This window comes from Trichosurus vulpecula, chromosome 5 (genome assembly GCF_011100635.1).
Source record: "Trichosurus vulpecula isolate mTriVul1 chromosome 5, mTriVul1.pri, whole genome shotgun sequence".
Classification (NCBI taxonomy): domain Eukaryota; kingdom Metazoa; phylum Chordata; class Mammalia; order Diprotodontia; family Phalangeridae; genus Trichosurus; species Trichosurus vulpecula.
Genome location: NC_050577.1, coordinates 303,097,335 through 303,121,215, shown reverse-complemented (window position 1 = coordinate 303,121,215; position 23,881 = coordinate 303,097,335). Strand labels below are relative to the sequence as shown.

Here is a 23,881-nt window from a genome sequence, read left to right as displayed (position 1 = left end):
GCTCACACACACATACATGCACACGTGTGTGCACACGCTTCCCTAGGGAGCCCTGGTCTCGGAGGCACCAGAGGCCAGTCCCCTCAGTTTAGGGGGGCAGGGCTGCACCCAGGCCACCTGTGCTCCTGACCAGGGCTTCCTGTGTCCCGGTGGCCTCACCACAGCACAGGGCTGCACCTTTCCATTGCCCCTGCCCCTCTCCACTGGGCGTCGTGGAGGCTGTGCCCAATTTTCCCAAGTCTTCCTCCGGGGGGATCCCCTGACCCTTCCCTGGGCATGCATCATCTCTGCCTCAGTTTTCCAGGGACTCAGTCCAGGCCAGGTGCCTGATCAGTCCAAACTGCACTGAATCATTTCCTTGCCAGCCCCCACCCAAAGAGCACACGTGTGTCCACACGCACACGCTCTTTACCTGTGTGGTAATGTCCCACCCATCTTCCAGGCTCACAAGGACAGAGGACCCTGAGTCCAGCAGCTCGACCACCAGCACGGATACCTGAAGAAGCTTGTGGATCTAGAGGAGGTGGGCAGAGATGTGGCCTGATGATGCTGTCCCCCTAGGCAGAGGTGTGGCCCCAGGTGTGTCTGTGCCCAGACTGTCCTCAAGCCTCTCTCTGACAGTGCCAGTTGCGAGTCTCAGCCATTCCCTCAAGGTGAAGCCCAGCCTTCCTGCTCCCCTCAGACACTGGCCCTGGCTCTCATGGGGGAGGTCTCACAGTCACCGCTGTCCCCAGGTGGCATGGCAGGTGTGGGCAGGGCACTTATGGTGGATATTGGTGAGGGATTCTAGGCAGGCATGCACTGGACTTGATGCCTCTGACCTCTCCCCCTCCAAGATGCCAGGCTTCCTGCCTTTCTGTCTCTTTCCCTCCCTCCCCACTCTCCCCCTCAGAAAGCTGTGTCCCCTGTGGAGACACAGGCCTCTGATCTAGCCCAGGGTTTCCCTCTGCTTCCTAGACTGGCACCCCTTCCTGACTGTCCGATTTCACTCACGGGCACAGCCCTGGCAAGGAGCTCTGGGGTCTTACCCCACGCACCACCCCCCCGCCAAATCACAGGACACCAGAGCTGAGAAGTGTTTCTCAAAATTTAGCCAAAGATTGCAGCTCTCAAGTGGGAGGGAGCGCCTCATTCCATCATTTCACACCTGGGCAGTGAGAGGGCACATCTGAGCCCAGAGCTCTTTCCACTACAAATGTTATTTCCTGCTAAGCTGCCCCAAGTCAGCCCTTGTTTCTGAGGAGACTGAGGCCCAGGCCAGATGGCTGCCTAAGGCCCAACCCCAAACCTGTGGGGTCCTGTCTCCTTGCCCCTCCCCAGGCTACGGGGAAACTGCAACCTGTCAGACGGAAGGATCTGGAAGGAGACCCTCCACATCTCCAGCCTGTGACTGCCCAGTGACCTAAAGGACTGTCCCCCTCCCTCCTCCACCCCCCTCTTGGCACCCTTCCCACAGAGGCCAGCAGTCACCAATTCCTGTATTCCTCTGACAAAGGCCCACCACTCCAGGGGCCCTCCATGACCTGCTCACTGTCTCCTGCCTGAACCTGACCCTCCACACCTAACCAAAGAGCGCCGTCCTTCAAGGCTCAGGGGTTCTTCTTGGGCAGCTCCCCATGGCACAATGTCCAAGCCAGAAGCTCACTTCAGGTGCAAGTTAGCATGTCTACAGTGTGGGAGAGATGGGGGTGGGGGTGGGGAAGAGGCCCCTGCAGTGCAGACCTGGCTCAGCCACTCAGACTCCTCCAGTGAACGCAGGTAGGAGGTCGGGTTCTGCTCCCCTGCGGGGCAGCCAGGGACACACGCCTTCAGAAGCTTCTTGAAGCTAGCTTTGACCTGCCTCACTTCAAACACCTCGATGGGCACCAGCTCCCACTGCTGGAGGGGGTCTGGCCTCACACCCTGGGATGGAGAAAGGAGGGAACATGAGCGGACGAGCTGGTGATGGCCGAGGGTCAGGCAGTGTAGCCTCTGTCAGCCCCACCCACCCTGACCCCCAGGTCACCTTGAGCTGGGCCTTGTCGCCAATGATGTAGAGGGCCGCACGCTGGGGACGTAGGAAGCCTGGTTCTGAGGGAGCCCCATTGGGCTGGGGGGGCCCCAGCAGGTCCTTTCCTGCTAACCTGGAGCCCACATCCACACCCAGGCTGGATCCGCTGCTGCGGCCACCGGCCCGAATACTGCCCCATTTTCCTGTGGGGAGAGTACTAAGGGTGAGTGGGCCAATGGGGCTGGGGGCATCCACTACTTACCTTAGAAATGGGGGCAACCAAGAGCAGAGCCTGGAGCCCCCTAGTCTCCCTTGGGAAGGGCCATTCCAACTACAACTACGTGGTGAGTGCTCGGGGTGGGGACCCACAAGGCTCAGAGTTAGTGCCAGGGCTGGAAGGGCGGAGGGCACCTCCGAATCAGTGCTGAGGGCAGAGAAGCGAGTGTCTGCTGGCTGGCGCGTGTGAGAGAGTGCTGGCCAGCCACCAGTGCTCAGCGAGGGGTGGAGAGAGGGAGGGAGTTAATGGCCTGGGGCAGTGAGGGGGACAGAGGCAGAGTTAGTGCCCAGGGCTTACAGTACCTCGGGGAGCGGTCCGTCTGGTGACTGATGCTGTCGTGGGGTTGGACAGAGTAGTGACCCTGGCTCTGGGACTGGGTGCTGAGGGGGGCACAGCACAAAGAGAAGACTCAGGCCCCAGCCCTGGGACAAAGTCCTGACTAGCCAGAGACCAGGGTGGCCCCTGCTCTCCTCCTCAGACTGCACAGCATGTCCGGGGGCCTCCTCTCACTTTTGCACCAAACCCTGAAGAGCCCCACACTGTCCTGAGTGCCTACACAAGGCCACACTTCTCCAGACACGACAAAGGCCCTGGATTTGGGGGCACGCCTCAACTACTCTTCTGAGGACAGGGGCCGCCTTCCTACTAAGCTCTCAGACTAAAGCTCAATCTTTGTTGAACTAAAGAGACCGCCCCAAGGTCAGGTCTGACAGGCAGCAGGTTGGGGGGGAGCAGGGCAAGGGTACTGAAGCCCCTGGGGGTGCTGGGGACAGGGAGGGAGGGCTATCTCCACTCCAAATTCAACTGGCCGTACAAATGAGGCCCAGGAGGGTTTCAGGAGAGGCTTGGCGGAGAGAGGAGGAGGAGTCAGAAGAAGATCTGAGTAGAGAAGGGGGAGGGGGAGAACCAGCCCAATGGCCTGGCCCCCAGATCCTTCCGCCACTCCTGTCCACAACGCCATGCTGCCTGCCGCCGGAGGTGGCCCTCTGCTCCAAGGCCTTGCTGACTCTCCAGGGCCTCCTGCAGAGTCCCTGGCCCTCAGCCCCACTCAGAACCACTGTGAACATATCCCCTGCTATGTGGTCTACACTTCAGACAACCTGGATGGACAAGCTGCAGTTGCTCCCAGGCCCAGGATCCTCTGACCTTGACGCCTCCTGGGCACTGCCTCGAATGGCCTCTTGTCCAGGAGGCCTCTTCTGCCCTTCCCTGCCTTCTCTCTTCAAGGATGGAGCCTCTTCTAACACATCTCCCTGTCCCCCCAGGGGTTAAACCAAGCAAAAGCAATTGTGACAAATGACCTGTGACCTTGCACCCTGGGAGCTAACCACTGGGCTAAAACACAAACCTAGAGATCTTCACCAACACTTATTAAGCACCTGCAGCACGCTGAGGATACGAGACAAACGGGGAATGGCCGCTGCCCTCAGCAGATTGTGCCCCTAAGTCTCATTCAGGGCCGGTCTGGGAGAGCTGGGCAGCATACAACAGTCAGCCCAAGTGCCCACAGCAGGCACCGAGTTCTCCCCGACCTGTGCCTCAGGCCCTGCACCTGGCACACATCCCGGCCCACCTGGGACCAAGCGCCTACTGTGTGCCAGGTGCAGGGGGCGTGGTGGGAGGGATGGCCTGAGGCTCCCCTGGGCACTCACCGTGACTCGCCATGTGCATAGACGAGAAGCCGCTGAGGGTGTTGCGCCCAGAAGCAGCGTCAGCATGGCGGGGCATGGAACTCACCACTGCCTGGAGGTACTTCTCCTGTTCCAGGCTACTGGAGTCAGCCTGGGACTGACCTGGAACGGGGAGAGCAGACAGCTGAGTCTGAGGAACGGTCGCACAGACATGCATATGTGCTGACAGGCCCAGCCCCGAGGTCCCTACCATGGGGACCACGCTCAGACACTGTCTCCCTTGGCAGGTGGGATCCCCCCAGCCCCAAGGTGGTCCCATGTGAGGGGGTCTGCTCAGGCTCCGCCTTCTGACAGAGGAGGGTGGGCTGGTTGGCTCATGGTCTCAAAAGTGTGAAAGCCCCAGTGAGGGAGCCATGGGGGGAGGAAGAGGGGATGAGGATGGGGATAACGGAGGCCAAGAAGAGCCCCGTGCTGGGGCCTGGGCTGGACAGACTGTCACCTGGGGATGGTGCGTTCTGAGCCTTGAAGAGGCCCACGACTCCTTTGCCATGTAGCCCCCCTGACCGTAGCAGGACCGCCTTCGAACGGCTGCTCCGCCAGCACACAACAGGGAAGCGGTTCTGCCGGTAACAGCGAGAGATGCGCTGCAGGGTGTTGTCCTGGACGCTCTGAGGTACGATCAGCAGCCCTGGGTAGCTGGAGGCCAAGAAGAGGCAGTGGCTCAGAGATAGGGGCCCTGTAGCTGCCTGTGCTCAAGGATCCCCCTGACTTCACTTAGGGATGACTCTCACGGTCAGTGCAGTTTCCCTTCCACCAGTGAAAATCTGCATCTCTCCCACATTTCCCCACTTCTGCTCCTGCAGCCCCCCAATGCTTGTCTTCTCCTCCCACCACCCTTCCACTCTCTTCTCTGGGTGTGCACCAGCTTCTCCATGTCCTTGCCTAAAAGGTATCCCCCAGGCCCAGCAGGGGTCTGGCCAAAAGCAAAAGGGCACTCGCTGCCCTTGTCCCCACCATGAGGCAGCCATGAGTACACTGGCTTCTGTGCACTCCTCCAGATGTTTTTCCCATGAAAAGGTACCATAGCATTCTGGTCCTGAGCTTCCACATGGCCTCAGAGGGATGGCTGGGCCCCAGACTCACCCTGTTTTCCCAGGCCATCAGCCTTATTCCAGATCTTCTTCCCTCTCTTCCCAGTCTGGAAATGTGACCTAGATACCCCAGTGGCACACTTTCTTCTCATGCTGAGTCCCTGGCCCCTTGTTCTGACCCTCCTGAATCCCACCCTCTACCTTCTCTGTGATTCCTGCCTGTGGCAGCCATATTGATAAGACCCTCTACACATTTCTACCAACCCCAAAAAGACATGGGAAGGAGGGAACTTTTGTGGCAGGAGCCAAAATGGCAGAGTAAGCAGTAAATTGCCACAACTCTTACATATTTGCCCCCAAACAACCATAAAATAGCAAATCCTGGAGAAGCAGCAAAAAGGGGGGGGGGGGGGCAGGGAAACAATCTTTTAGCCCAAGAAAGGTCTGTCTCACTCAGGTGAAAAGAGAACACATTCCAGAACAGGAAGCATTCCACCAAGCCAGCAGGAGATCCCGAGCCCCAGAGCCAATATCAGGACCCCCAGATCACTGCCAGGGAAAATGGGCAGACTCCAACTCCAAGAACTGCCATGTGCTTCAACAAAGCCCTGGGCAAACAGATAGCTGCCAGTGGCCAGACCACCATGTGCTTCAGTGTAGCACCAGGGAAACACAGAAACACCCCACTGGCCTCAGCACGTGCCAGACACCAGCACTAAGGCCCCAGCTCAGCACCAGGTAAGCTGCCAGACCCCTATGGACCCCAGCAGGACCAGCCACCTGCCACCCCACCCCTTCAGCGCAGCATTAGACATGGGGGTCCCCTATGGGTCTCAGGATGCTGTCACTGCAGCTCTGGCACAAGAACCCTGAGACAGTGCCCCTTCCACCTAAGCAGCAGACTCAAATTTAAAAGAAAGAAAAAAGGCCAAAAAACATGAACCAAAAAAAACCAAACCCAAACCACCAACAACAAAAAAAGAATCTGACCTTAGAAAGCTATTACGGTTGGTAACGGAAGATCGAGACAAAACTCAGAAGAGGACAATAAAGTCAAAACACCTATAGGCAAAACCCCAAAGAAAAACAAAGAGTGGTCTCAGGATCAGAAAGAACTCATGGAAGAACTCAAAAAGAAGCTTTAAAATCATATGAGAGAGGGAGAAGAAAAACTGGGAAAAGAAATGAGAGTGATGCATGAGAATTATGAAAAAAGAGTCAACAGCCTGGAAAAAGAAAACTGCTTAAACAGTAGAATTGGCCAAATGGAAAAGGAGATGCAAAAACCCACTGAAGAGAACAACTCCTTAAAAGTTAGACTTGGGTAAGTGGAAGCTAATGACTCTGAGACATGAATCAAACAAATTCAAAAGAATGAAAAAATAGAAGAAGATATAAAATACCTCACTGGAAAAACAACAGACCTGGTAAACAGATCCAGGAGAGACAATGTCAGAATCACTGGACTACCTGAAAGCCATAATCTTTTCAAAAGGAGGACCTGGACAGCATCTTTCAAGAAATTATCAAGGAAAACTTCCCTGACATCCTGAAACCAGAGGGCAAAAGAGGGCATTGAAAGACTTCACCGATCACCTCAGGAAAGATATCCCAAAATAAAAACCCAAGAAACATTATAGCCAAATTACATAACTATCAGAGCAAGGAAAAAAAATACTCCAAGTGATCAGAAAGAAACAACTCAAATATCAGGAGCCACAATCAGGATTACACAGGACTTAGCAGCTGCAACATTAAAGGACCGGAGGTCATGGAACATGATCTTCCAGAAGGCAAAGAAACTAGGACTACAACCAAGAATCACCTACCCAGTGAAATTAAGCATAATAATTTGAGGGAAAAACATAGTCATTCAATGAAATAGAAGGATTTCAAGCTTTCATAAAGAGAAGACCAGAACTGAATAAAAAATTTTATCTCCAATATCACAACCTAAGAGAAGCCTAAAATAAGAAAAAGGAAAAAGAAAACATAAGGGATTCAATGAAGTTGAACTATTTACATTCCTATATGGGAAGAGGATACTCATACTTCTTACAAATTGTACCACTAATACTACAAAGTAGAAGGAATATATCTGGACAGGGTACAGGGATGAGGTGAATCTGAGGAAATAACACAAAAAATAATTCAGGGATGAGAAAGAGGAGGACACTGGGTGCAGAAGGGAGGGAGATGGGGTAAATTATTTCACATGAAGAGGCACAAAAACCTATTATAGAGGAAGGAAAGATGGGAGGGTGGGTGATGGGAATCACTTGAACCTTACTCTCATCAGTACTAGCTCAAAGAGCAAATAACATACACAATCAGTTGAATATTGAAAACTATCTTATCTCACAGGAAAGCAGGAAGGGAGGAGATTAAGTAAAGGGAGTAAGGGAGACTGACAGAAGAGAAGGAAGACCAGGAAAGGCAGTAGACAGAAGCAAAAGCACTGTCGAGGAGGGAAAGGGTGAAAGGAGAGAGAAGACAAATAGGAGGAAAAATAGGATGGGGGGAAATGCACAGTTAGTAATCATAACTGTGAATGTGAATGGGATGAACTCTCCCATAAAATGGAAGCAGGGAGCAGAGTGGATCAAAAACCAGAATCCTACAATATGTTGTTGACAAGAAACATACTTGAAGCAGAGAGAGTCACACAGAGTAAAGGTAAAGGGCTGGAGCAGAATCTACTATGCTTCAGCTGAAGTAAAAAAAAAAAAAAAAGCAGGAGTAGCAATCTTGATCTCAGACAAAGGAAAAGCAAAAATAGACTTAAAAAAGACAAAGCAGGAAACTACATCTTACTAAAAGGTAATACAGACAACGTGGTATTATCAATACTAAACACACAGGCATCAAGTGGTACAGCATCCAAATTCTTGAAGAAGTTTAGTGAGTTACAGGTTCATGACCAAGCAGCAGATAGAAAGTATTACAAAATGAAAAATAGGTAATCTGGATTTTATTACATTAAAAAAGCTTTTGCACAAACAAAACCAATGCAACCAAGATTAGAAGGAAAACAAAGCTGGGGAACAATCTTTACAGAAAGTGTCTCTGATAAAGGCCTCATTTTTAAATACATAGAGAACTGAGTCAAATTAATAATACAGGCCACTCCCCAATTGATAAATGGTCAAAGGATCTGAACAGGCAATGTTCAGATGATGAAATCAAAGCTATCTAAAGGTATATGAAGAAGTGCTCTAAATCACTTTTGATTAGAGCAGGGGTGGGGAACCTGCAGCCTCGAGGCCACATGTGGCCCTCTAGGTCCTCAAGTGCAGCCCTTTGACTGAATCCAAACTTAGAACAAATCCCCTTCATAAAAGGATTTGTTCTGTAAAACTTGGACTCAGTCAAAAGGACACACCCAAGGACCTAGAAGGCTACAAGCAGCTCCAGGCTGCAGGTTCCCTGAGGTCCCACCTCACACCTTTAAGACTGGTTAATATGGCAAAAAAGGAAAATGATAAACGTTGGAGAAGACGTGGGAAAACTGGAACACTAATGCATTGATGGTGAAGTTGTGAACTGATCCAACCATTCTGGAGAGCAATCTGGAACTGTGCCCAAAGGGCAACCAAACTGCATACCCTTTGATCCAGCAATATCACTACTAGATCTGTATCCCAAAGAGAGGATAAAAAAGGGGAAAGGACCTACATGTGCAAAAATATTTATAGCAGCCCTTTTCATGGTGGTAAAATTTTGGAAATTAAGGGGATACACATCAATTAGGGAACGGCTGAACAAGCTGTGGTATATGAATGTAATGGAATACTACTGTGCAATAAGAAATGGTAAATAGGCAGATTTCAGAAAGACCTGGAAAGACTTGCACAAACGGATGCAAAGTTAAATGAGCAGAACCAGGAAAACACTGTGCACAGTATCACCAACACTGTGTGATGATCGACTATGAATGACTTTGCAATGCAATGATTCAAGACAAGCACACAGGACGCGTGACTAGCAAGTGCTATCCACATCCCAACAAAGAACGGACAGACTCTGAATGCAGATCAAAGCGCGCTTTCTTCACTTACTTTAATTCTTTTCGTGGGTTTTTTCCTTCTGATCTGCTTCTTTCACAACTGTGACTAATATGGAAATGGGTTTTACGTGATGCACATGTAAACCCATATTAAATTACCTACCATTTTAGGAAGCAGGGAGAGGAGGGAGGGAGAAAAATTTCAAACTCAAAATCTTGTAAAGATGAATGCTAAAAATTGTCTTGACGTGTAATTGGGTTAAAAAGTGAAATACTATGAACAATTTTTTTAAAAAAGAACCTTTGTGCTAATTGCTTTATAGATATTATCTCTGGGGGATAGTATCTCTGGGAGATAGGTGTTATTATGAAGCCCATTTTACAGTTGAAGAAACTGAGGCAGAAAGGTGAAAGATCCTGCAGCCAGAAAGTGTCCGAGGCCTTGCTCCCTATCCATTGTAGCACCACAAGCCTCTTGAGACTACAAACACAACCCCAAATCCCCCAGCTCAGAGTGAGCCACGGCCACCATCAGTGGACAGGACACAGGCCCACACGAACTGGGGGATGTCACACTGAACACCCCTAACCTTCAAACTAGGGGGGCATGGAAAGCTTTGCCAAGGCAGAGACCAGGTGGGCATGGGATAAAGCAGCAGCACCTGCCCGGCCACCCCTCAGCCACTGCCCTACAGCTGTGTCTCTGCCAGGAGATAAGCCAACCTCCCGAAGCTGACATGACTACAGAAAGTGGGGACTGTATCCGTGCATCTGCCCGACACCCAATGGGACGGGGACCAGTTTTTGGATTCTTTCTGCATGGTCTCCGTGGGACATGAGGAGAGCAGAACCCAGATTATGGCAATCTCCAGTTCATGTCTGGGGCCCCGGGAGCCACAGGGCTCATAAGCAAAGAAGTCCCAGCAGGGCTGGGACCCCAGGGCCTCCTCTCTTTCTGACTCTGGTACATACCAGCCCCAGCAGTGGAGGCCAAATGCCCCCTCCAGCTCCATCCTTCCCCCAACAGCTGTCCCTCTCTCCCTCCTCCCACTTCTTCATTAGTACCCCAAGAGTTGGCTGCCCATGCCTCCACTCTCCAAGTCCAATCTTTGCCAGCATGGCCTCCAAACTGCTAAGCCCCCTGGCTTTTTCCAGGCCTCTCCCTACTGGGCCACAGCCCCAAAAGCTCTCTACTGATTCACCTTGTGTCCAGCCATTCCCCAGAGAGCAGCAGAGGCCCTACAGCTCCCTCTCTGACTGAATCACTCACCCTTCGAATTTGTTTCTGTCTCTTCCTCCTCCTGCTGCCCCCAGACTCTGACCTGGGCTGCTTCCCTCTCCTTGAGGGATCTCATCCCATGATTTCTGGACCCCTTTTTAGGTCAATGCCTCTCTGCAGTCTCTCTCCACCCCTAACCTTTGCCCTGAGCTCTGGGCTCCCTCAACCTGCTCCTCCACCAGTCTCATCTTCACTGACAGATCTCTTCCTCCACCCCCTCCTCTACCATGGCCAGTTAACGGCCAAATTCTGACCACTTTGCCTTTATGAACTCTTACAAATCTGTCTCCTTCTCAGCCCAACCTGTGACTAGCCAGGTTCAAACCCGGGGAGCCTTTACCCTGGCCCACTCTGACATTCCCTAGAGGGTTTTCCCAGCAAGAGGAGGCAAGAAATGGCTCTACTTAGGGCCAGGGGAGCTGATTCTGTGGCTCCCTCCGTGTAACCCTGGCACTACGCCTTTATTTTTTCATATATCTGAGGAGGAAGGTGGCCCAGATAGCTCCTGGAACTCTTGGTTACTCTGTCTCAGGCCCTCCGCCCTTCACATGACTAAGACTGACCCAGGCACCTGGCAGGTGAGCTCACCTGCGGCAGATGGCATACATCCGGTTGACAGGCGTGACCCTGAAGGGCTCGGACTTGGCACGGCTCAGGCTGCTGCTCAGGGTGCCCAGGCCCAGGCGCTGGTAGTCTCGGCAGCAGGCTCTTTCCACGAGACTATTCATAGTCAACCTATCTGAGGGCTTCAGCGCTGAGGCAGGTGTCAGCGTGCTAGGCTCTGGTTCCTCAGACACTGTGGAGCAGAAAGCAGAGTCACAGACCTCGGGAAGGTCACTGAGGAGGGAATGGAGGCCTACAGAATGAAGTGATGTGGCCAGGATCCAAAATGGGAGAGCCAGGCCTCAGCTGGGTCCTCTGCTTCCAAACCCAGGGCAGCCCAGAGGTAGGACCCGGAGGAGGTGGCCCTTCCCCACTCCCCTCTCCTACCAGCCCAAGGGCCCCAAGTCTCTCTCCCTCTCTCCCTCCCTCCCTCCCTCCTGCCAGACCTGAGATCTCATCCTCTTGGTCCTCAGGGGGCACAGGCTGACCCCGCTGCTCCCAGCTGGGAGGATTGTACTTTTTCCGAGTGACATACTGACGGCCAATCGTCTTCTTGGCGTTCTTCACTAGGTTCCGTGACAGGGTCCTAGGTGGAGGAAGAGGAGAAGGTAGGTCTCAGATGTCAGGAGGCGTAGGCTAGACACACACACACACACACACACACACACACACGTGCTGCCTCTTGTTGAAGGTGAGGGACTGGGGGTACCTTAGGGAGGGGCTCTTCTCCTTGGCTGTGCGGGGTTGTCGGCCAGCTGTATGAATGGAGCCAGCAGTGAAGGCAAATGTCCCCTTGACATCTGGCGGGTAGCGCAGCTTGTGTAGGTGTTTTCGGAAGACCTCGGCGCTTTCTGAGCCCACCTCCTCATCAAATGCCATCTTCAGCAGCTGTGGTGGGAGGACACTCAGGGGAGTCAGAAGTCAGGGGCATGGTCTGAGTGCAAAGCCGAGCCCAGAGTTCCTGGGCACAACCAGGGCAAACCCCAGCCACTATGGACACCCCAGCACCCTTCTCAAACTCTCAACCAAAAACATCTTTCCCTGGGGCTAGACTCACTTACTAGAAGGAAGGTTTTGCAGGATCTCTTTTGCTAAGATAACCAAAGGAAAACAGAAGCGACAATGAGGAACTGGGGAAGCAGAACCAAGAAGCTCTGAAACAAGATGGCGAACCTGGGGAAAGCTCTGCTGGCCACCCAAGGCCCCAGTAGGATGAGGAAGCATAGATGTGGCAGGCACCAGGGGGCACAGAGGCAGAACCTGAAGCTGCTGCGTGGCCACCTCCCCCAAGGAGCTGCAGGTTTGGGGTAAACCACTTTTCTTTCCTTTGATTTGGAAATCCAGATAATGCCGCGAACAAGAGACAGCAGTAAAAGCATTTTAAACCGACCAAGAAGACAAACTGTTCCTCACATGTCCTTGGCATCATCTAGCATCTGCTGAATGCTGGCACTCCCTGCCTCCATTTCCCCTCCTGTCATCTGGTATCCAATGTCCTCCCTCAAATGAAGTTGCCTTTTCAGAGTGGCTGGATGCAGCGGCCTCCCCGCGCTCCATCCTGGCGTCCCCCAGGCTGTCTGCCCATCCTGCCTCCGGCTCTTCCTCCTCCCCATCACACACAGGCTCTGACCTGGGCAGCTCCTAGCCTCCCCCCGTGGCTCATCTGTCTGCTCCATCCTCACAGTACTTACTGTTTGCCTTCTGCAGTATGTCCTAGAGATATCTCACACTCAACATATTCAGAACAGGATTGATGATTCTGTCCCCCAACTCTCGTCTGGTTCAGAGGGCCCTACCTTTTCTATCCCCTGCAAACAGAACCTCAATATCCTTCTCACCTCCCTGACGGCCATCACCTCACAGATCCGATCTGGCACCATATCCAACCCCTTCTCTTGATGACTCCCATGGCTGCCATCTTGGTTTGGGGCCTCATCTCTTTTCGCCTGCCCTGACTGCTGCCATGGCCTCCCAACTGGTCTTTTCCCACCGTGGTCCATCCGTTGCTAAAGTGCCCAACCAACACCAATTCATGTTGTTCCCTTACGCAAGAAACTATAGTGGATCTCTACTACTACATATGATAAATTCCTGTTTGCTTTAAAGCCCAACTCGGTGTACAATGAGGCTTCATTATACGTCCCTCCCCTTCCCATACTTTGTGGGAAGTCAGTCAGACTATCCATCTCTCTTCTCAGGGCCCCTATGCCCAGCAGGATGTGTTACCTCCCCCTCTTCTTCCTCCCAGCACTCCCTTCTACACCAAGCCCTTCCTGCTCCCCCCAATGCCCCTCTACCCTTTTCAGAGTGGCTCCATGGTGTCTCTCCCAATAGATTTTAGGTTCTTTTTTTGGGGGGGGGTGGACTTTTTTGCTTTGGTCTTTGTATCACCAGCACACACCACATTGTGTGATGGTGCCTGATGCCCAAAATGTGGCCAGAAATGAACGTCAAAGCTGCTCTAGAAAAGAGCTCAGTCACAAAGGGCATGACAGGTTGGGGCAGGCCAAAACAAAGAAGGGAGAATTTAGTAGGACCAATGTGCACTTGCATCTAAACAAGCAATTGTAAAAGATGATGGTATGACCTTCATTCAAGAGCACTCCCTCCAGCCATCAGGCCAATAAGCATTTATTAAGCACCTACTATATGCCAGACCCTGTGCTAAGCACTGCCCCACAGAAACACCAAACCTAGGATGGGGGTCAGGGCATCTATCTGCCCACTCATTCCTGAGCCCGATTCAGACCACAGCTGGAATCTTGCCCTACTTGGGGTCTCACTGTCTGACAAGTGGGGAATTTCCACAGAAGAATGGCTGAAGGAACAGGGAGTATTTCATGGGAAAACACCTTCCAGAAGCCCAGTGTCAGTCTGGTGGAAGAAAGGACAAACGTGGGAGCTCCAAAGGCTAGAGTGAGGCCCAGGGGGAAGAGGGGCCTGGGCAATTTCAGCTCAGTTTCAGGAGAATCTGCTAACCAAGTGGTCTATTATCAAGGCAGTGAGTTCTACATCCCAGGGGCCACTTCTCAGGGATGTCTATGGGGGACTCCTACCATGGGGTGGAGGATGGACTGAGTGGCTTCTGAGTAAGGGAAGGGATGCTTTCAAAAGCACCAGAAACTGAGACAAGGAGGCGAGCTGTGGAAGGACACCAGCGCTGGTGCCCACTGAGGTGCCCAAGTCAGGCTGTGCAGAAAAGGGCATGCAGAGAACTAAGGATGAATACAAACACTGCACGCCACAGTCCCCTAAAAATGAGGGTGGGAAATTTGTATGCAGAGGTGGCATGGGACGTTTGCACAAGCACAAAGGGGTGGGGGAAAGAGAGGGGAGGAGGAGAAGTCAGGAGAAGGGGGAGAAGGAGGGAAGGGGAAGAGGGAGGGGAGAGAGAAGAGGAGGGAAAGAGGGAGGGGGAGGGGGATGGGAAGGCAGAGAGGGAGGAGGAGGGGGAGGGGAGGAGAGGGAGGGAGAGAGGGAGAAGGAGGAAGGCTTCAGCAGCTGAACTGTAGCCAACAGAAGTGAGTAAGAGGGCAAAGAAGGAAAGCAGCCTGTTCCAACAGAACAGGTGAGCACCACCCCTGGACAGAAAGGAGGGGAGGGGGCAGCCAAGGTCCCCAGGAGCTTGGGCTCTGCACTGCTGTTCCCACTCCTCTTTTTGGGGAAGGGGACCTCTGGCTTACTGCAGACCTTTGTTTTAAACCTCAGTTGCCCCAGGCATACCACCCCCCCCCTCCGCCCCCGCCACAGGAGCAGGCCGTTACAAGGCAACCTCTGGGTGGCCTCCGCTCAGGGACAAAGGGGCCCAGGAGCTCCCTGGTACAGGAATCTGCTTGCTCAGACCTGGAATGTACAAGAGCGAAGCTGCAGCCCATCCTGCAGGAGCTGGTCCATGTAAGCCTGGCCGCCGATCCGCTTCTCCTTGGTGAGTGAGGCCACTGGGAATGACCGGACGACAACCTGTTCCCCCACTGGGGGGACACGGAGAGTCACAAGGGGTCACAGAGAAGGGTCGGGGAGGGTGAAGAGCGAGAGGGGGTGTCTGTCAGGGGTATGGCCAGGCCCAGAGGGTATATAGGAAGGGCCGCCAGGACTCCTGGGCAGGTCCTCACCCAGAGGATCCGTGGGCATCCCGGTGAAGATGACCCGGTAGGTGGTAAGAAAGACAGCGCCCTCGGCGGGCAAGAGGGCTGGCCCCCCAATGCTGCCCCCGGAGCCTTCCTCCCGGCCGTCGGGCAGAAGGTATACTCGGAGGCCTTCCAGCACACACTCCTCTCCCGGAAGCAGGCTGGGCCGGAGCAGCTTGGGCTGGGGGATCAAGAGTTGGGGGAAGGCTCAGGGGAAGGCCTGGCACCAGGCCCCACCCACCCTCCCCACACCCCAGCCCATGCCCAGGCCTCACCTTCTGGATAGGAGGCAGCCTCTTGCTCTCACGGTGCACAGCTTCCAGGGTCTCAATGTGCATCTGGACAATGTCTGGAGGAGGGAGGGTCCTCTTAGCTCCCCAGAGGTGCGGGGATGCCCTCCCACCCATCCGCCAGCACCAGCTGTGCCCTACCTGGCACCATGACGTGCAGCCCCTTCAGGTGCTCGCTGGTGACGCCACTCTCGGTGCACACCTTGTCCACAAAGCGGTTGATAAAGCGCACCACGGCTCCTGCCACATCCGACGTCTCAGCATCCTCGAAGCCGCTTTCTGTATCGTAACTCTCAGCCATGCTGCCTGCCATACTGTGTCCAGAGGAGGGGGTGAGCATGGCGGTCCCTTCCCACCCTGCCACCCCCCCCCCCCAGCCCTGCCCATGCCCACAAGCACACCTGTTGGTGACCAGGCTGTTGCTCACACTCTCCAGGTCGCCCAGGCCAGCCCGCTCACGCAGCAGGCGGCTCTTGCTGCTGTCTAGGGGCAGCAGGAGGTAGCTCATGCGGTTGGCGTAGTGGATGGCCTGGCTGAACACGGTGCTCTCCTCCTTCTGCACCAGCTCCTGCTGCTTGTCCCGGCCCAGCGTGGGCCACAAACGCCGCTGCTCCGAAGCCACATCCAGAGCTGACCTCTCCTCCTCCTCCTCTTCCTCTTCCTCCGGGGCTCCGACCTCGGAAGGGCCTACCTCCCCCTGCCACCAGGAGCAGGAGCCCTCAGACAAGAGCTCCAAGGAGAGCAGTCTCTGGCCCTGCCCCAGGGCTATCAGGGCCACATCTCCCCTAGCCCCACATATACTTGGGGCTCCCCAGAGGCTGGTAGGGCCATGTCTCTTCTGGCCCCACTCCCATGGGGTTCCCCCAGGGCAGGGTCACACCTCCCTTGTCCCCACCTTAGCTGAAGGGCCATCCTCTTCCTCAGCAGGCTCCAGGTAGAGGGCGCGGATATGCGTCTGCACGTCCCCATAGAACATGGCCTCCCAGAATTGAGGAGTGCTCCACACCACATGCTCCTGGACACAGCTATACGCAAACTGTGTCACCCCAGGGCTCAGTTTCTAGAGAGACCAAGCCCAAGCAAGGGTCACCACAAAGAAGCCTCACAACTGGGAGCAACAGAGGGAGTTCAGCACAAGGGACAGGTCTCCAGAAGCCTCTGATCCAACAATGCCCTCAACACCATCTGGTGGGTGATGGGCAGCTCACATAGGGAGCTTTCTCTGCCAAGGACATCTGTCTCTTGGCCCTTCTTCCCATGGAGGGAATATCAGGGGGCGATTGGGGAGGGGTCAGGCACAGTGGCTGGCCCCGAGAGGACCCTGGGGGGCTGTAACTCACTCGACAGAAGGCGGTGACCAGGGGCAGCAGGGCTGCGGCGATGCCGTGCTCGTCCATCGCTGTGCAATCCTGGGGAGCAGACAGGCAGTGGTCACTCCTGGTGCAGGGTGACAGGTCCCCGTCAGCCCTGTCCACAGGCTGTGGCCCTCACCTGTAGGCAGCAGTTCATCATGCGCACCACAAAGTCAAACTGCTGGTGGTCCAGGACAGCGCGGTTCTGCTGGACGTGCAGATGGAGCTCCCGCGTGAGGCAGCGGCGGGCAGCACGGCCCTTCAGAGCCCGAAGCACAGCGGGCAGCAGCTGGAGGCACAGGGCAGTGAGGCCTGGCCACATTGCCCCCACCTCCCCTTGGCCCCCCCACCGCCCCTTAGCCAGGCCCCCCTCACCTTCTTGGCCTCCAACATTTTCCCTTCAAAGACATAAGAAATGCAGTTTCGGACGACTTCGAGCCGCCGTGCGCTGTTGGCATGGACTGCACCATTGCGCTCTACGATGGCAGCTAGGGAGTGAGCGGTGTCAGCGGCACCTGCCTGCCCAGCCTAGCCCACCCCACCGCCCCAGACCCCGGCACGGGGGCTCACCCATGGGGGGCCCCGAGGGCACAGTGGCCTTCTTTTCGGCCCGCACGGCGGGGGGTGCGCCCTGCAGCTTGGCGGTGGCCTGGTCGATTATCCACTGCACTGTGCCCTCATCCAGGCGTGGGAAGGGGCGTGGTGGCCCCCGCCGCAGGTGGCTGCCCTCCCCTGGCCTCTGAACCTTGTGCATCGTCACGGCAGGATACGGGTTCTCCTGGCAGGGGCACAGGGGCACGGGTCACCCAGGTGGGGTCGGCAGCTCAAAGCCAGGCCGGCCCCCACCCTCCCACCTCCACAGCCCCCTACATTCTTGTACAACTGCTCCGCGAGCTCCTTCACGTGGCGCAGGACACGGTGTGGCTGGTTCTCATCGGCCCGCATCCGCTTCACCTCGTTGGCCACCAGCTGAGGAGAGGGAGGAGAGCAGGGAAGAAGGGGGGCCCTGGCGAGGGGACAGCCCCAACCACCCCGGAATGGCCCGTACCTCATCAAACAGGTCCGTGGTTCGATAGGGGACGCCCCGCTCCGACACAAAACCCGCGAAGGCCATGCCTTCCAGCACCTTTAGCAGAAAGTCATCCTCCACCAGGCCTCGCTGGCCCAGGAACGCGGCCTGTAGGACAGGGATGGGGGGTTAGGGCCCTGGCCTTGGGCCCTGGGGGTCCCTGGACAGTGGGGCCATGGGGCTCACCTTGTGGAAGCGGATCACGGGCTCGGGATGAATGCGCACGATGTGCAGGCACCAGCGATAGCCTTGGAGCAGCTGAGCAAAGAGACGCAGGAACACAGCCCGGAGCTCCTTGTCCTAGGGAAGCAGGGCCTGAGCGTCTAGTGAGGGCACCCATGGGGGGGGGGCCTCCCTTCATCTTTCTATCCCTGACAGGGTAGGAACCCTGGGGGGGCCCAACCTCAGCGCTCAGTCACCCGTGCTCCCACCCCATCCCCAAAATACCTGCATTTTTAAGGAAGAGGTGGAAGTGGCTGGGGGAGGAAAGGCCAGGTCAGCGAGCTCTAGCTCAGGGTCTAGGACCTGCAGAGACAGACAGACAGCTGGGCCCTTGGACAGACAGACCAGGGACAGGCAGGGACCCTCCCCCTCCAATGAATTCCCCCCATGGGCACAGGGGGCACTGTGACTCCTCCAAGTCCTGGTTTCTGGGATGCTCCCCAGGCCTCTGGGCACCTAGAGCTCACCGGCCAGGCGGCGCTACCCGAGGACCTCCACAGCCCAGGGCTCACCTCCCAAAGGATGCCTGGGACCTCTCTCCCCCTGGCTCCAGTGCTTGGGGCCCCAAGCCTCACTCACCATGCAGAGGGCACTGTGAGTCTGGCTGTGCAGGGGCTCAGGGAGGGGAGGAATGTGCACACATTCTGGGACAGTGACCGTCCCCCCATCCAAGTCAGCAATGATCACGTCGAGCTGTGAGCAGGAAGGAGCGCCATGGACTCAGCGACATGGGCTCTGCCCCACAGGACCTTGCAAAGTGAGCCCTGTGAGCAGGGAACCCCAGGGAAGGGAGGGAGCCGAAGGCTGGCGGACGGCCGCAGTTGAGTGATGACAGCTAACGTATGCCAGACATGGTGCCGAGGGCACCAGGATGAGGATCTCCCCCGGGGAGGCTGGGGCTACTAGGATTCCCACTTTGGAGATGAGGAAACTGAGGCAGACAGGGTAAAGTGACTCGGCCAGGGTCACACAGACAGTAAGTGCCTGAGGCCAGAGCTCAGCCGGGGTGGGGGTGCTGGGGGGCAGGGCAGGAGGCCACCCTGCTCTGAGTCTCCTCACCAGCTCCTGGGTCTCTGCTTGGAACAGGGAGTTGACACCAATGATGAAAGGTGTGGGGGTGCTGAGAACCTCAAGCAGCTGCGCAGGCAGGATGGGCACGTAGGTAAAGCTGTAACAGTAGGGGGGCATCAGAAGCAATCCCGAAGCCAGAGGAGGTGGGCAAAGGGGCATACCCCACGGATACAAGGTGGCCAGGAGGCTGAGGACAGGGCCGGGGGAGGCCAAACACAGGGTCAGGGGCCCAGTACCTGTATCTGAGGGGGAAGAGCAGGGCGAGCAGGCCCCGGCATGCGTCAGTGAGCCGCTGGTAACTTCGAGACAGGAACAGGATCTTGTGCTCTGTGAGAGCAGCACAGAATAAGGCCAGCACGTTGGTGATACCTGGGGGCAGAGGGTGGGCTAAGGCAGTGCCTCCTCCCCAGAAGGCAGGGGACAGGCCAGCCCAGCCCCTGCAGGCCTCTCCACTAAGCATGCCTAACAAACAAGGAGGGGCCCCCAGCCCATCCCACCCACAGGCAGCTCGTGGGGTGGGGGTGAGGTGGGTGGCTTTTCCTCAGTCCACCTCTCTGAAGCACACATCCTCCTCTGCTCCTGGTTCTGCCCCCCAGGCTAAGCTACCCCCATGGACACAGCCACCCCATCAGACTAGTACCTTCACCAGCCTAACCAAGTGAGGGCCTCACCCAGCTGTCGGAAGAGCAGGGCCACACTACAGCAGCTGACGGGCAGTGAGTCTGTGAGGGGCGTCTGGATCACCTGCCGGTCACCGGCACCCAGGGAGATGGTCCTCTGCAGGGAGGGACGGGTTGGGGCTTAGCTGGGGCTTAGCTCCCAAGGCCTGGCTGGAGCCTCACACTTCTGTCCCCTCCCAACTGCAGGTTCTCTCCCCAGGGCTTCCGTCCAGGGCACTGCCTGCCCAGACATGTCCCATGGCTACCAAAGGACCAAGCCTGGCATTTCCTGGCCCAGCCTGGAGAGAGGGACTGGAACCCCCCACCAGGCTGCCTCGGGGGACACGGGCAGGTACAGGGGCCCTGGGGGTGGGGGGGTTAGTGGTCCATACCGCTCCTTCCTCCATAGAGTCCGGCTGCGCAGGACAGACAGAGAGACACAGTTAGAGACACACGACCAATCAGATAAGGGGGCAAGGAAAAAGCCACCCCAAACGGAAGGGCGGGCAGACAGAGATGCCCAGGAACTGGGAGGACAGACACACAGGTGCCAGAGAATAAGAGAACACAGACAGGCCTGAAAGCAAAAGGGACAGAGACAGACCCAGGGAGTCAGAGGACGGTGAGGGAAGAGAGTGACAGGACGCAGCAGCCCCTCGGGCCTGCGGAGGAGGAGGGGCAAGGGGAGCCTCTCCCCCAAACCTCCCTGAGGCTGGGCCCACCTGGGAGCCCCCGGTGATGGGAATGGTACAAGTGAGCAGGTTGCCGATGACGTTTTCCAGGGACACACTCAGCCCCTCCACGTGGATTGTGTAGATGAGACCAAGGCTGTTCTGCAGAAAATGAGAGGCCAGCAGCCATGGTCAGGGGTGGCAGGAATCTAAGACACGTAGCACCCAGGCCTACCCGACATGGCCCCCTTCTCACCCGGAACACCTCAGCATGGTCCAGCCGGGACACCAGCACCAGGGTCTTGGGGGCAAACAGCTGGGTGGGGGGAACCAGGGCTGATGGGGAAGGCCTCTCTCCAGCCTCCTCCTCTTCTTCTCCAGGGCATGCTGGTGCCTGGGGGCAGGGGCAGGGAGTGAGGATCACCCCAGGTTAGTCCTTCCTCTCCACCCTCCTGCCCGGTGCCCACCCCACTTCCGGCCTGACCTGGGAGGGCTCCACAGGCTCCCAGAAGGTCAGGCAGGCACAGTAATGCCGCTCTGAGTTGATGTCAGTGAGAACAGCAATGAAGAAGGTCGGTGGGTTCCGCTCAGGGCACAGCTGCCACCCACTCGGCTGGCAGAACTGGAAAGAAGGGAGGAATCAGGAGCCATCCGGCCACCCTGGTCCGGGAGTCCCTGCCATCACCCCCAGCCACAGGTGCGCCAACTGGCACTGACTCGCATCTTCGAGCCTCAGTTTTCTTGTCTTAAAGATGGGGGCACAGCAACCACACTCTCTCACCCCTCCAAGGACTCACAGAGACACTGAGCACAGCAGGGCTGCACCAAGAAGACGGTCTCCAGCACAGCCCTAATGAAGGGCTTCCTGTTAATGAGGAGCCGGTCCCAAGCCTAGCCACCCCCCAGACCAGCAAGCCTGCTCCCTGGCTCCGATGATTTTGGGCCTAACCAGAGACTCAAGGCTTGTTCCTGGCCTGAGGCCTCAGACCCCAGGGAAGTGGGCCCTCCCAGCCATGCCATCTGTCACCCGTCAGAGCTCGCAGGGAAAAGGGAGGCAGGAGCCCAGTACCCGCCGGTGTGGCCACACTGGATGGGGACCCCAGAAACTCTCCCAACATATGGTGTTGGGCCCACCTGGGCCTGTATACTCCCCTCAATACATAGCTCTGATTGTGCAATGTCCCCCCAACTCACCAGCTCAATTCCTTGGGGAAACGGGTTATCCTCCCAGTCCTTCTCCGGGAAACGCTGTAGGATCTGGCCATGGCCTTCCCCACTCCCTGTGGGCACAAGAGGCCAGCAATCAGGAGCACAGACCATTCCAGAGCATCCTCTGCCCCTCCCCAATGCCAGTGCCCAAGGCTCAATTCTCCATGCCCCCTCTGTTACCACAAGATGGTGGTATGGGGAGCTCTGAGATCAGGAGCCCTAGAAACGAACAAGATAGAGAAAAGCCCTGAAAGGTGAATGTGCGTGTGTGCTGGGGGAAGGCGGGGACAGCACTCAGGTCGCACTGAGGGAAGAGCTGGGGGCATGAGAGTGAAACCGGAAAGCCCTCGGGAGATCATCGGGCATCTGAGAACAGTGGCCCTGCTCTGGCCCCAGACACACCCGGGCATAAGACGTCCCTAAGCACTTATTCACAGCCTACTGGGTGTTGGGCTCTGCTAAGCACTGAGGCTACAAAGGAAGGCAAAAGACCTGTCCTCAAGGAGCTCCAATATGCATACAACTACAGACACACAAGCTATGACAAATGGCAGAGGAAGTAATCCACAGAGGAAAGGGAGAAGAATAGCTAGCACAGGGCTTGAGCACTTGACAATTAGGAGCTCATGTGCGCCTCCCAACAGTTCTTGGAGGGAGGTACTATTATCCCCATTTTCCAGACGAGGAAACTGAGGCAAACTGAGGTTAAATGACTTGCCCAGGGTCACATAGCTAGTGAGTTTCTGAAGAAGGGTGGGGATGGGGAAAGGCTTCCTGGAGAAGGTAGGATTTGAGCTGAGATATGAAAGAAGCCAGGTGGCAGCGAGGAGGAGGGAGAGAGTTCCAGGCACGGAGGTGGGGAGCCAGAAAAAAACTGCCCAGAGCCAAGAGGTGGAAGAGCCAGGAGGCCGGAGTCACTGGACTAAGGAGTACACGGTAAGGAAGGTGGTGTAAGAAGGCTGGACAGGGAGGAGGGGGACAGGTCAGTCATAAAGGGCCTCAAATGAACACCAAAAAGAAGACCCTAGGGAGCCACAGAAGTTTATTGGTGGGGAGGGGAGAGTGTGACATGGCCAATCCTGAACATCAGGGAAATTACACTGGTGGCTGGGGGATGGACTGGAGTAGGGAGAGCCTCAAGGCAGGCAGACCCATCCACGTGAGGGCATGAGCCAGGGTGGGGCCAGAGCCACATGACCAGGAGGATGGTCAAAACCTCCACAGAAATGAGAAAGGGAGGAAAGGGGGAGTGCTTGGGTGGAAAGGGAGTGAATTCAGTTGGAGACACAGTGAGGCTGAGATGTCTATGACACATCCAGTTTGAATTGTCCAAGAAGCAGGTGGAGATGGGAGCCCTTCATGCCACACTGCCCAAAGGAGTGTCCATTCACGCCCCCCTCGGTCTCCATGAGGCCTCCAGAGCTCTGCACTTGGCACTGGGCCCCGACCCTGCCACCCCAAGCAACTTCACCTCCCCCCAGGCCCCAGGCAGCTCCCAAACCCACAATTTCCACCTAAAATAGTCCTGTGTGGAGACAGGAGAGCAGAAGGCCCCCACCCTCCGGCCACCCAAGGACACAAAGAGAAAGAGGCAAAACCCTGGTTCCAAGTCTGTTTCTATTCCATGTGCGCATCAGGGACTTGGCCTTGAGAAGGGCAAACAGCAGGCCTCTGCCTGCCTAAGCCACAGACAGGAGGAGCCCTCCACCACCACAGGCCCCTCCTGGGGTAACCTCATTCTCCGGCCTTAGAAGGGTTACAGCTGTGGCACCCCCCCTCCCCCGCATCCCGGTCAAAACCTTGGCCAGAATTTCCCCAGTGGCTGGGAAGAGGGGGGCTGGGCTATCCCCAACCTAGAGATAGCTCTGCCAGGCTGCAGGAGCCCCAGCACCACTCTCCTCCCGGAGCAGTGGGCAGTGATGGGCTGGCTAATGCTTTTCTGTCCCCAGCTGTCCACATACATCAGCTGGGTTTGCCTGGGATGGGAGTGGTGGAGTGAAAGAGGCCAGCCTATCTCTAAGAGGAGGCAAGCTCAATCTTCTATCAGGAAGACATCGAACTGAGACCACCCCATGCCCACCAAGGTCAGAAATTCAAAAGTGCCTCCTCCCCAGCTAGGAGGAAGGGGTCTAACCTGTGCCCCGCCTTTGGCTCAGGGCCCCAAGCTGGAGGGGAGACACACTGCCTTCTTTGTATAAGCAGCCAGGGCTGCCCTGCGTGCCAGGCAGAGGAAACCCTGCACAAGCCAGCAGACAGGCAAGTGCCCCCCTCGGCCGTGGGCCCGGGTCAGTCAGAACCCAAGCTTGGGCCCAGCCACAACCGTTCCTCTTTGGA

At 56.1% G+C, this 23,881-nt stretch overlaps 1 protein-coding gene across 4 annotated transcripts in view; it reads right to left on the bottom strand.

Moving 5' to 3' along the window:
* The window catches only part of SBF1 (SET binding factor 1), a 44,746-nt gene that overhangs the window by 8,807 nt on the left and 12,058 nt on the right, over window positions 1-23,881 (bottom strand). Inside the window, exons 2-33 of one of the 4 annotated variants that reach the window (XM_036759491.1) lie at window positions 21,533-21,618; window positions 20,823-20,960; window positions 20,595-20,732; window positions 20,390-20,500; window positions 20,060-20,083; window positions 19,680-19,785; window positions 19,245-19,377; window positions 18,997-19,105; window positions 18,517-18,630; window positions 18,163-18,240; window positions 17,902-18,015; window positions 17,695-17,823; window positions 17,517-17,615; window positions 17,217-17,424; window positions 17,022-17,134; window positions 16,786-16,935; window positions 16,635-16,703; window positions 16,190-16,354; window positions 15,696-15,991; window positions 15,436-15,608; window positions 15,280-15,353; window positions 14,990-15,185; window positions 14,721-14,848; window positions 11,587-11,765; window positions 11,324-11,463; window positions 10,863-11,070; window positions 4,398-4,594; window positions 3,920-4,060; window positions 2,570-2,647; window positions 2,006-2,193; window positions 1,723-1,902; window positions 413-514 (exon numbers count right to left, since the gene is read on the bottom strand). In XM_036759491.1, the coding sequence (XP_036615386.1) occupies window positions 413-514; window positions 1,723-1,902; window positions 2,006-2,193; window positions 2,570-2,647; window positions 3,920-4,060; window positions 4,398-4,594; window positions 10,863-11,070; window positions 11,324-11,463; window positions 11,587-11,765; window positions 14,721-14,848; window positions 14,990-15,185; window positions 15,280-15,353; window positions 15,436-15,608; window positions 15,696-15,991; window positions 16,190-16,354; window positions 16,635-16,703; window positions 16,786-16,935; window positions 17,022-17,134; window positions 17,217-17,424; window positions 17,517-17,615; window positions 17,695-17,823; window positions 17,902-18,015; window positions 18,163-18,240; window positions 18,517-18,630; window positions 18,997-19,105; window positions 19,245-19,377; window positions 19,680-19,785; window positions 20,060-20,083; window positions 20,390-20,500; window positions 20,595-20,732; window positions 20,823-20,960; window positions 21,533-21,618 (4,364 nt within the window). The remainder of the gene's footprint in view (window positions 1-412; window positions 515-1,722; window positions 1,903-2,005; window positions 2,194-2,569; window positions 2,648-3,919; window positions 4,061-4,397; window positions 4,595-10,862; window positions 11,071-11,323; window positions 11,464-11,586; window positions 11,766-14,720; window positions 14,849-14,989; window positions 15,186-15,279; window positions 15,354-15,435; window positions 15,609-15,695; window positions 15,992-16,189; window positions 16,355-16,634; window positions 16,704-16,785; window positions 16,936-17,021; window positions 17,135-17,216; window positions 17,425-17,516; window positions 17,616-17,694; window positions 17,824-17,901; window positions 18,016-18,162; window positions 18,241-18,516; window positions 18,631-18,996; window positions 19,106-19,244; window positions 19,378-19,679; window positions 19,786-20,059; window positions 20,084-20,389; window positions 20,501-20,594; window positions 20,733-20,822; window positions 20,961-21,532; window positions 21,619-23,881) is intronic. The other 3 variants (XM_036759493.1, XM_036759492.1, XM_036759494.1) reach the window with 3 other exon arrangements.